At 42.6% G+C, this 13,010-nt stretch overlaps 1 protein-coding gene across 1 annotated transcript in view; it reads left to right on the forward strand.

Moving 5' to 3' along the window:
• noi (splicing factor 3a subunit 3 noi) overlaps positions 1 to 13,010 on the forward strand; it is a 31,550-nt gene that overhangs the window by 18,103 nt on the left and 437 nt on the right. Inside the window, exons 13-16 of the mRNA XM_065448306.1 lie at positions 1,369 to 1,530; positions 8,297 to 8,407; positions 12,265 to 12,355; positions 12,880 to 12,935. Coding sequence (XP_065304378.1) covers positions 1,369 to 1,530; positions 8,297 to 8,407; positions 12,265 to 12,355; positions 12,880 to 12,935 — 420 coding nt within the window. The remainder of the gene's footprint in view (positions 1 to 1,368; positions 1,531 to 8,296; positions 8,408 to 12,264; positions 12,356 to 12,879; positions 12,936 to 13,010) is intronic.

Here is a 13,010-nt window from a genome sequence, read left to right on the forward strand (position 1 = left end):
TCTGGCTACTGGTTGTGTGCCACAAAAGGGAAAAAACACAAATGAATGCACAGCACGCCTTTGTTGCATCGCATCGCTGCCCTCGCATGCCCCTCTCCCACCTCCCTTCTACCCTTTTGCCAACGTTGGAGAGATGGAAGGGAGAGGCTTGACAAAGGCATGCCATGCGGATGTGCGGCACAAAGGGGCGGGGGTGGCGAAGCGGCTTGCTTCTTTTTTTTTCTATTTCTGAGCTTCGGTGCTCTTTTTCTTTTCAGCAGACACACACAGTAGCCAGGTTTACTTGGTATAGCAAATAATGCGGCATGCGACTATTGCAGTAGATGAGTTACTTTACCATAGAACACATGACAGTGCAGAATTAGGCGAAGTGTGGGGAAGGCAGGAGATGAAAATTCAAGACAATGAGCAAAATGAGAACAAGGTAAAAGCGGGAGCCAACATTTCGACCAGTGTACTTGTCTTTGAAGAAGACAGTAGGGTAGCTGCTCATTGCTACATCTGAGTATTGCTAAAACGGGTCATGCTATAAGTATGTTTGACGGTACTTCTTTCTGTCTACTTAATATCATTGACTGTTTGTCCACTTTGCTTTCTGTGTGCAACGCGGTTATAACAAATATCAGTTATAACTTTAAGATTATTTTGGCATTTGACTATTGCTAGAAGTGGGTCTGACTATATGATTGTCGCGTAGAAAATTTCCACAGAAGATTCCACTGCTGCTCCTCAATTTCAGTTGCCTGTGCCCAAAACAGATGACTTGAAGTAATCGCCATATGACCTGCCTCTCTGCTGTTGTCTTTGAATAGGCCACAACTGATGTCACTTGATGGTAATATAGTCTAAAGCAGGGGGCGCCACTACAATATTTCATTATGATATTTTTCTCATTTACAAAAGCTCCATTCTTGCTAAGAATGACGAATTTATTACAGATGCCTAATCTTTCAACCTAGCTTCACTTAATAATTTCCTTTAGTGTCCCTTTAGTGTATCTACCAGTATGCCCATTATACACTTTTTCGCGGGACAAAGGAATGCAGTACATAACACACATAACGTGTGACGTGAAAGTACTCGTGTGTTGCATGAGACAGCCATTTTCATTAAACTGGGGAACAGCAGAACAAAGGCTGCCTAACTTCTGCCAAAATGAAAATGCAACCTGTACATTGTATTGTTCTGGAACATTTTTCTTGCCCATGTGATAACTTGTGCATGTTTGAAATGGTAAATAATTTGGGACCATACTTTTGTGGATTGGCTGTGTCACTGTCTTCGGCTTCAGCTTTTAATCTCACTGCAATTTCATGCTTGCCCAGCTTGCAGTTCTACAATATTTTGGCAATCTTTCACAACTTGCAGGAGCAGAGGCAGGCCACCAAAGAAAATGTACAGCGTAAACAGGCCCGGACAGTTGGAGAGCGTGAGGAGTCAGACAATGAAATCAGCGAGAGCGAGTCTGAAGACGAAGACAATGATGTCATCTACAATCCCAAAAACTTGCCTCTTGGCTGGGATGGGAAGGTAAATACAATGAAACCTCATTAATACGTACAGTGAAACCCCGGTTATACGTCCCCCGGTTATGCTATGACCCGGGTTTTACGATGGATTAGCGCAGTCCCGGCAAAGTCCCCGTAGAAGCAATGCATTAAAAACCCCAGTTATCCTACGCAATTTTACGCCTGACCCGCGTTATACGACGACCTTCGTGAAGCACGGGACGGAATGGCAAATGAAAGAAAAGTGCCGCGGGTTCTCTTTCCTTGCTCCGTCTCTCCGCATGCGGAGTGCTTGACACCGCTCGACCGGTTTGCTCCGGCGTAGCTTTCTTCCCGCCTCGTCTCATTGTTCGTTTCTCTCTCCCCCACCAGCAGCCGCCCGCGATGCATGCTGTGCTGAAATAGCGCCTTTCCTTTTCCACAATCACTTTCTCCCTCTCTTCATGACGGCGTCACTTCTCGTTGTGTTGGGGAAGCGTTTCTCTCCTTCCAGTTTCCCAGCAGCAGATCACCGACAAGGCAGCACGCGGAGGCCTAGGTTTATCGCACGGGTTCTTTGTCATAATCCTAGCGACCAGCATTCAGCGGAGATGTTGAGTTGCATGGAGTAACGCAACGCACGATATCCCGAAAGTGTACAGTTCTGTCGCTCGGCGATAAGCTGAATATAATCGAGGAAACTGAAAAGCGGCATGGAGCCATGAAAGCCAGCATTGCCCGGGACCTTAAGATGCCCGAATCTTCGCTTAAGACGATCCTGGCAAACAAAGCAGTGATATTGCAGAATGCCAACAAGTTCAGGCTCAAGCGGAAAGCGGCAAAAGAAGGACAGCATGAGAAGTTAGAAAAAGTTATCGTCAAATGGCTGCATCAAGCATGGAGCTCTGTTATCAACGTTGATGGCGCCATTCTAAAAGAAAAGGCGGACCTTGTGGCAATGCATCTGGGCATCGACGACTTTCAGGCATTGGACGGGTGGCTGGATCGCTTTAGAAAACTAAACAGGATTGTGTACAGCCGCTCCTGCGGAGAAAGCACTTCTGCGGACGTTTCGACGGTGTACGAGTGGATGGAGTCGCTGCCGGAGATGATTGCTGCATACAAGCGCTGCGAAGTTTTCAACGCCAATGAGAGCGGTATTTTTTACCATATGCAGGTCAAGCAAATCTTTGCATTTAAGGGTGACAGCTATCATGGTGGCAAGCATAGTGAAGACCGTGTGTCGGCACTATTCTGTGCTAACGAGGACGGTTCCGACAAGCTGCCTGTGCTTGTTGTTGGAAAGTTTGCAAAGCCACGGTGCCTTAAGAACTTGAAGACACTGCCATGCAGCTACAACTTCAACAAAAAGGCGTGGATGACATCTTCACTCCTCAGCAATTTTTTGCAGCAGCTGGATAACAAAATGGGTGCTACGGCGAGGAAAATATTGCTTTTCGTGAACAACACACATTGTCACCCACTCCATACGTCCAGCCTGAGGAACATCAAGGCGACGCCATGCATGTTATTGCCAGTTCGTGGAACGCAGTGTCGCAAAGCACAATCGCTAACTTGTTCAAGCACTGTGGCTTTAAGCGAGAGACTGCCTCCTCTGCTGGGGACGCAACAACCTTGATGCCGCTCAAGGCCGATGAAGGCTTTGCCAATGATGATTTCGAGGGTTTAAACCTCAACACGACCTTCACCGAGTACGTGAAGGCCGATGACAACGTTGCGATTTGCGGCACGGTGTCACTGGATGACGCCATCGAGGAGGCTTTGCCTAGTGCCGACACCGCTGCGACATCGGACGAGGACAACGACGACGCCACAGATGCCGTGCCTGTGCCTACCACGTTTGCCGAGGTGCTATGGCACATAGACAGTATCCGGAACTTCAACTGTTCATGCGACGCCGCAGAGGATTTCCTTTTGGACGTTGCCCAACTCGAGCGAAAGCTCTTGGTTCACGGATCAAACAAGGTCCAAAAGAAACTTGCCGACTTTTTTTAATGTTCGCGTTGGCTGGCGGGAATCACGGGAGTGGGCAGTGGAGTGCCGTAAAGGTTCATTTGAATAGAGAATGATTGGTACCTGTACTGCAGCATTAACTCTTATCGCATTTACTATTTTGGTAATTTGGGTTTCCAAACCCTGCATAGTTGTTAGTAGTTTACATTGAAGTTTCACGTAAATTCGTCACGCGATAGTAGTATATTTATAGCCATAATTTATGTTCAGATTTTTACGACACCTGCATATTACAACGCTTTTTCACGGTCCCGAGAAAGTCGCATAATTGGGGTTCCACTGTACATGGTGGGAATGTGGCATAACTATGCGTGGTTGGTCGATGTTCAGTCTATGGTTGGTGGTCAGACTTAGCTAGGAAAACATTCTTTCTCTCCCTCCCTCTCTTTCTCATTCACTCTCATTCGTTTGGGCTATTCGTTTACATTGACACTTATTGTTGATAGTTTCTGCACAGCTTTTTGGGACTCTGCTCAGGAGCTCAGAAAGAACCTAAGCACTGACCAGTTAGCTAGAACATACCAGCAGCACGAAACTGCTACTGTTCTCCCAAGCATAATGTAACATTCATATCATAACAACTCCTTATACCTACCTTGGGATACTCGGTCCCATGCCGATACAAGGCGGTTGTCGGATATCCAACTGGAAATAATTCACAAACAAAACAATGCCTCCATAACATCACTGATGAGGTCAGAGAGTAGCGGGAAAGGGCATACTGCCAGGAGGAGGATGTTTGCCACGAAGCCCTCCTTTACCACTTCGCATGCAAGTGGGCAAGAGAGCACGAGCAAGCAATTATAATAAAATATTTGTATAGCAAACTGTTCTTAACTACCAATATTCACAGGTAATATATTACATTTTGTCATTTCATGAAAGTAGTTGCTTTGAAATTGCTAACTTGTGGTTAAGTTTAGATCTGCGGTTCAGCTAGTCCACAGAAGTAGTGGGGGCTAGTATAAAGAAATTAACCTCCTGGCAGCATCAATCATTAATTTTGTTTGTGTGTTGTGAAGTGGATCAAATAAAGCTGGCCAATTTCTCAGTCAGCCAGAAGTCAACACAAGTAAATGTGGAAGGTTTTTGTTTTTATTCACACATTCCGTACTGAAAAAAGACTGACCTACATGCAGTGCGAAAGTGTCAATCTGCAGAAACGATTTTCATTCACGTCTGAAATTTGTACACACAGAACGAACACAGATTCCAGATGATTCAAACCAATGCGAAAATTAGCCGTCAGGGGCTGGTCACATGCTGCTTGAGTATCACGTATGTTATGACAGCGACACATTTTGTGGCTTACAGAAAGAAGGTAGAGTACAATACATGTATTTCATTGGCAGTATGAGAAGTAAGGACCCACAGAATTTTAAACTGGCTACATGGATCTGTATGAACAGGAAGTAGCCTATATGTAATTGCTCTTATTACTTGAACTACATGTCGAAAGAAGGGGCACATTTCTATAGCGCTTACAAGTGCATATAATCTGCCTGTTGTCATACTTTGCGTCATATTCATTTACAGTAAAACCTCTATATATAGAACACGGGTGTATCGAATTATTGCGTATATAGAAGACTTTCTATATCACCTGGAAAATCGCATGCAATTTTAATTTTTTATTTCGAACGAAGTCTGAAGTAAAATAGATATATTGAACTCCGCCACCCCAGGCCAAGTGCGCTCTGTTGATGGGCGGTGAGCTTTCCCGCAACACCCTCGAAGATAGCGGTGGCACGATGGACGTTCCCAACTGTGGCGCACTATAGCTGCAAACATCGATCGTGCCGAGGGCGCCATTTGAACGTAGCGGCGAATGCACGCGGCGGCAACGACGCATTGCATTTTCCGCACTGACTCCACCTCGGTGCTGCGCTCTGTACCTGCTACACCTCGCGAGGACTGGTGGTGTGAATCCACAATGGTGTGTGACGGCGCACGCCTACTGGGCTCACTCATAGACGCCTTGGCAGACGCCACTTAATACTTTGTTATTGACAATGTTTCAAAATGCTTCGATTGAAGGATGTGGAGATTGCTGCACAAGTAGTGGCCAAACAAAGACGCTGCTGAGGTGTTGATGTTGCCCTGATGCTGCTGTTGTTGCCCCACTCCCAACTTCAACTGGGGCTGTAGCTGCTTTGGCCCTTCTACGCCACTACTATGTGGAGGACTCCGTGTTTAAGCAGGCGGCTGCCAATAAGAAGCAGGCTATACTGCTGGTGTACTGTTAGCCAAATAAATTAATACTTTGTGGGAAGCTTAAAGTGAGTATTTACTGTGCTGCGATTGGGGCGCAATCGGGGAATGTTGTTTGGAGCGCGCATTCAGCTGCGCTGTGGGCGATTGGCCTAGGCCGCGCTGACTTTGCATGGCTGACAAAGTCGGCATGGCCTAGGCAACCGAATGCATGCTCCGAACAACTATCCCTGATTGTTCCCTTGGTACATTGATTGATTTGCAGAAGTTTTTTACGCATTTTTTACATGATTTTCTATATCAAATTCTGGCTACATTGAACTTTTTCGTGATCACCATGCTGTTTGATATATTGAGGTTTGACTGTATACAGAAAAGCACGGTGAGTATTAGGACACTATTCTGACACAACAGCAATGCAAGGAAACGAAAATCCACACACACCCACAAAAAGAAAAGAAAGAAGAAAAAAAAAGAAAAAAAAGCACTTAAAAGCACTCTTCATCGCAAGGCGGATTACCAGTTCGCACTTAACTAGCCTTAAATACGTTATACTTGTACTACAGGTATGATTAAATACATTTTTGCCGGCAAAACAAATAACATTGCACCTTGTCTATAATGCAAGTGCTCAAAAACTTGCACACACCGAAGCTGTGCCTAAAGCAAGGTAACGAAATGTACGGTACTGCCTACGCTCCAAAATTCAGATAAAATAGAGAGCTTCAACCTTCTTCAGTACGATATCTTAGTAATGGTGCATCAAAACACAACAAGAAATTATGTGCGTGCATCCTTTTGCCGTCATTGCTCTTGAAATTTCATAAAACATCATGGCCTTTTTTTTACTTTAACCTTGGCCGTATGTGACAACAAAGTAAAGAGTGCACAAAATGTATAGGCCAACAAACATGCGCTCCAACCCTTCGGTACAAGTATTTCACCGACAGCATGCAAATGGGCTGCTGTCATGACAAATGGGTTGAGCAACACTGCTCCTATGTCAGTCCACTGAGGCTTGCACAGAACTAGTTTACTCGTGCAATATGAATACCTGCTCAGAAAATAAAGTTAAATACTTGTGCTTACCAGCTGTCATTAGGAAACCTGAAAAACTTTGCAGAAATGGAATTCTTGGTGTTAGAACAGCACAGACCCACGGAACACATGTGATGCCCCGATTTAGCCATCTTCGTCTAACGCTTGATGGACCTGGTTCCTTGTGTCTTCCATTGGTTGCACATCTGATCTAGCTTCTGTGTCTTATCTTTCCCATCTTCATACTTGGGATGACAACCGAAGCAGGTGACCAAGTGCGATCTGACTTTTGATATCACTGAGCGAATGGCAAGGGCGAGCAGAGGCAAGCTCGATGGACGCACGAAGACAACTATGCCGGCGCTTTGCCCAATTTAAAATTCACAAAAAGAGAAATAAAAAATGAAGTTAGCATATCCGGCAACTGCTTGGAGCGCATATGTTCCTTGAAATCGAAACTAGCATCCGCCTTCCGGGGGTTGCCTTCAGCACTTGTTCACACATTTATCAATGTCTGAATTGTTTTCTGTTATGTTCAAGGAATTGCCTAAATTGCGAGTAAGAACGTTTTCTGCCACATTTCTGTAATTTTTTTTTGTGTACTTTTGTGCCGTTATTGCATATTTATTGTCTCTCATGAGTGCGTATCACTGTTCTTATATTCAATTTCTCAATTTACTTTGTTTTTGATAGTTGCTGTTCTGCCATTTCTACGTTTTTAAGCTCACTTGTATATCTGTTTCATTTACATATTTGGTTTTATCACCCAATTTTATGTATTGTTGTAGCTTTTGTATAATATTGTTCATTCACTTTTCATTTTATCAACCCTTTCAAGGGCCTTTGTAGCTATTCTGAAATAAATAAGAATTTAAAGCATTGCATAATGCCAGTTTCTGAAATTCAGCTTTGAAGCAATGCAGTGTTGCTACGCAGTTAAGCATATGCAATAGATTCCGGTGAAGCATCTCAAAAGCGTAAAGGGGCTGCTGTCGTGGGACGTAAAATGTGTTCCTTAATTATAAACGCGCGCACCCACCATTACCTGTCACATTATGAGCACCGAGGTGCGTTATAGATGTATCAGCAGGCCTTCAAAGCTATTTCGGATGTGGCTGTCGCGACTTGAAGCCCTTGAGGGCAGTTAAAGGCATGCATTCTGTCTTTTCCTACTGCCCAACTTTTTAGGCGCTTTTGCGGTCCCTGGCGAGTCCGAAAAATTAGATTTTGACTGTATGAATCTTTCTATATAAATATTTCTATTCACAGTACTCAGTACTGTGTTTTCTTTCTTCATTCCTGTTTTCTGTGCAAGGGAGGTTCTTGGTTCATTGTGTTCACCTTCAGCCCTAATTTTGCATGGTGATTCATTCTAAGAGTGTAATGTTTGAATCTTTCTGTGATATTACTTTTGATACTTGCATATGACTTGCATTTTGCTTCAGGCTTGGCTCACATGCAACTTTTATGAAAGTTGAAGTTCTGCTGTGAATTATAATTGTGTGTTTGGTGATTGTTTTTTCTAGCCCATCCCTTATTGGCTGTACAAGTTGCATGGTTTGAACATCAGCTACACATGTGAGATCTGCGGCAACTTCATCTACAGAGGACCTAAGGCTTTCCAAAGGCATTTTGCTGTAAGTGTGTGTATGTGATTTGGCAAGGGTGGATTGAACTGAGCATGACATCTGTTTTCTTTATATAAACCACTTCTTTTTTTCTTTTTATGGGGTTTTGCGTGCCAAAAGCATTTTCTGATTAGGAGGCACGCCGTAGTGGAGGACTCTAGAAATTTCGACCACCTGGGGTTCTTTAACGTGCACCTAAATCTAAGTACACGGGTGTTTTAGCATTTCGCCCCCATCAAAATGCGGCCGCCATGGCCACAATTCGATCCTGCGACCTCTTGCTCAGCAGACCAACACCATAGCCACTTAGCAACCATGGCGGGTCTTTATATAGACCACTCACTACAGTCAGAGTTGTCATGGGTCAGAAGTGAAAGTAAAAAACAGCCGAAAAGTTTGATTTATCACTTGTCATTCAATCAGAAATTCTGCTTTTGTACGTGAAAAAGAAAGACGCAACAAAATTTGAACCAGAAGTTGGTTTAAAGCTACATCCCCTGTGTGAATGGTGGCTCGAAAAATTTTTCTTTGTACTTGATGACCTCCTATTTAATTTAAAGTATGAAGACATTCTTGAAATACCAGTTTTCTTCAAAAAGTTTTTTTTTTCAATTTTATGTTTTTATGTAGACATACACATTCCTCTAAAGCTCTTGCAAACAGAATCATTGTTTTACATTGTGCCTTTTAAAAGCTACAGGCTAATTGTAGCATAAACTGTACTTTGTGTAACCGAAACTGACAAATTTCGCTTTTACTTCTCTTACTTTCTTTTTTTGGAATAATAATAAGCAAGTTAAGTATTATTTTTTGCTTGCATAAATTATATGGTGTGAAAAATGCGACATTTCACAATATTTATGTCATACATTTCTTAAAGCTCGCTTAAGGTTGCACTTCAACAATCCTGATTTGGCAATACCTGTAGGGATCGTCCACTTTCCAGAAGCGCTGGGAATCAAATCAGATGGAAGCATTTACTGGTCAGCAGCCGTGATAAGCAAGAGATAGTCACAGTATTGATCGAAAAAAAGTGAGGGAAGAGATTAATATAACCGTAGTTGTTACAGGCACAGGTTACTGTACAATATATAAATAAAAATTTTAAGAAAGAACAGATCAAGGAAAGGTTCGCAAAATGCTAGAATGCAATAGATGTAAGAACTCATTAGATTAAGTAGGCTAGCTGACTATTTGTTAATGCACTCCACCCTGCTTTATTGGAATGCCAATCAAAATCATAATTAACATCTTTGACAAAGGATTGCAAAAAATGTGAGCCTGCCAATCCTCAAGTTCAGCATCTTTGATGCTATCTGCCGCTTAAACTGCAGAAACCTTTAGATACCTTGAGGCAAATTGGAATTGAACCTCGTAAGTTCATTCTGAAAGCTTGCCATGTTGAAGGACCACTTTTCGGACTTCTTAAAGAAATGCAATAAATTAATGAATTCTTTATCAGAACTTTAAATGCATATTTAGCACTAAACGTTCTCACTAACAAGGGAGCAGTACAATAATTTTATGTACAAAAATGAGAATATTTGTCTTCAAAGTGTCTTCATATTTTAAAGCTGCTGGCCATCACAGATGAGAGGGTATTCCTAAGCAAGTTATTACCCTAATATGCTGGCTAACAGGGAGACGTAAACTAGTTTCATATTACTGTGCCAATAAAAAGCCGAAAATCGCTGTTCATACGCTATCTGTGATGAACCAACTACCCAAACGTCGCACCTTCTTGAGGAAAAATCCAAAAGTATTCCAGTTTTCAAGTTGCAAGACCCCTTCAAATTCCATTCTATTGCCGCCCAGCATTGAAGCCAGGACAAACGATGTTGTGTAATGCAGTTAAGAAAATTGATCTGGCCTAGCTTTGCTCTCTCAACATTGCGAACTGGAAAGTTGTGTGTGATGTTTCATACGTCGATGAAACATTGGTAGTGTCTGTGCAAACATGAAGCTGAAGACTTGAAGTGATCAATAGCGGTTAAATAAAATATGTCTCTGGAGCCAACATTTCATGAAAGGGATGAGGAAAAGTGCTCTTGTTGAAATGTTGGTGCCATCTCTTGTTCGGCCGCTGTTAATTGGTAGTTTCCATGTTACAGGCTTTGCCTGCAAGAAAGCATACCTGCCAACTCTCCCTATCTTTTCATAAACTTTACGAATTCTTGCTCGTTTTACAATTTTATGAATGTTGCATGCAAACAAATTTCCTTTGTCAGTCCTTGTCTCTATACACCACCTAAAAGGTGGTGTTGCACTATATTTTTGGAAGTCTTCTGATAGTGAAAGGATGCAAGAGGGTACTTGCTTTAATGCTTTAAGCAAGTTTATGATGACAGGTTCCTGAAGCTGGCGAAATGATCAGCACCTAAGTTGCTTCAGAAGTTGCTGTAATAAAAAAAAAACATGTGTTGCTTGTCAAATCATCTTTAATAAAGTGTGCATGTATCCCTGAAATGATGTGTGCTTGGGGCAAGTTTTATGTCTGAATGGTTATATCTTTGTATGTGTATATAAAGTAGAACCTCATTCATATGTTATGAAAAATAAAAAAAAGGTGAGAAAAAATGCACTAACTGGGAAAACATATAATCTGAGGAAACTAAAAAATTTCAGACTCAATTGTAGTTGACATCTATGTAATGCAAAGCATTGTGGCACGAGATGCTAACGCGCGTCAAGCGGGTGGCGCTCCTGCGGCCTGAGGCGTGTTTTATTGTTTTCCAATTGGGTACTGTTTTAGGACAGTGATGGGAAACCAAAACAAAATGAAGTTTGTGGGCGATGCTGGATGCTAGAACGAAATGTGGTGCTCACATCGTGACGCCTGCAGCAGGGAATTGCGGCACATTTGGGTAATCGCCTACTAAAAGCGTGCAGTATGCTTTAGTGGCACTTCGCCCCAGGCGCTGTAAAACAGATAGGTGAAGATGCTTATCGTAATAGGTTTGGCGGCAATAGCTCTGAATGTGGCGTGCGACAAACCGGGAGGAGATTTGCTAGTGTCCGAGTAGGAAACTGAGTGCATGCCGGCACGCATGTGCACTTTTCATGTGACACGGGCAGCAGGCGAAATGACAATGACACAGGCGAGTATGTACTGTTGTGAAGCTTCTGCGGAGCGCATCTGCTGTGCTCGATTGTGCACATGTCGTGCATTTTTCTTGTTTACATGGGATCTAGCGCCTGGAAAACATATCATACGATTACAGTATGCCAATGTACTGAACATTGATGCCAAAAGATTGTGTTTTCCAGAAACGTATGAATCGGTAAAAAGTAAGCGTAGCTCTCTTGGGTCATTTTGTGTGTTCTTGATAGCGTGCGTTGGTGTCATGAAGTCATATGTAATGGGATCGTATCAATGAGGTTCTACTGTAGGTATAGTTTATGTGTACTGTTGGGTCTGTGCCATTTCAACGCTGTCATTGTCTTTCACTTTCTTTCGCTCCATGCATTGTTTGTTACGCCTTTTTGCCGTACACACACCATTTAATTTTTGCAGTGCATCACACTAAAGGCTCCAAGCTGTTTGTGGTGACATATCCGAAAATAAATAAAGTAATATGCATGCTAATGACCCTCCCTCCCTTCACTATAGTTGTAATCTTCCTGGGATCTTGCACATATTAAAGTTCATAGCTTAGAAGGTATGTGATTGGTAAATTTTAAAATAAGCTTACCATCCAAATTTTGCACCCCTTGGATTTCATGTTTTCCAATGTGGAGCACGAAATTCAGTTTATAACGCTCACTCTAGAACTTCTCTGATGATCCCACGTCGTCGCTTTGATATCTCTTTGGCATGTACCACAGTGAAACAGGCTCTTGTGATTGAACTATGCTTTCGCTTTCAGGAGTGGCGCCATGCTCATGGTATGCGGTGCCTGGGGATCCCGAACACTGCTCATTTTGCAAATGTGACACAGATTGAAGATGCACTCACCTGTAAGTTTCTTCAGCACTCATGCCATGTTCTATGTGAATATACATCACACTGTCAAACAGCTTTCACTCACCAGTTTGCTATTTCAAATGTTAAGCCTAATATAATGTTATGAGACAATTACCTGGCATTAATTCGTGTGAAAGTGAAGAAGTGCACATGTATCATGTGGGCTGATATTGGATATGTGTTGGTGTTGTTGGTGATGTAAATAAATTTCTCTTGGAAGGCATTGTTTCTACTTTTTATATAATTGTTTTCTATTTATAGTGACAGGAATTGCATTGCTGTTGCATGAGAACCTATGAATGCATTTGTTACCCCATTTAGACTGACACCAGAAGGTAGTGCAGCCCTTTAATAACCCATTTCGTATATTGTGACATACATTGCAAGTTTCTCACATTGTAAGTGACCACACTGTAAGTGACTTGTGGAAATAAGATGCTCATTGCTTACAGCATACCTGAACTGTTGTGAAGCTGTTTCATGTCTGTCTCACTGATGCTTACAAATTTCTTTGTAGTGTGGAACAAGCTCAAAGACGAAAAGTCAAAGGAAAGGTTTCAGGCGAGCACAGAGGTGAGGTGGTCTTGACCCACTATGTCACACAACTATTTTATTGTCGCTTGACTTCTTTAGAGCATTGCTTTCATT

This window comes from Dermacentor albipictus, chromosome 5 (genome assembly GCF_038994185.2).
Source record: "Dermacentor albipictus isolate Rhodes 1998 colony chromosome 5, USDA_Dalb.pri_finalv2, whole genome shotgun sequence".
Lineage (NCBI taxonomy): Eukaryota > Metazoa > Arthropoda > Arachnida > Ixodida > Ixodidae > Dermacentor > Dermacentor albipictus.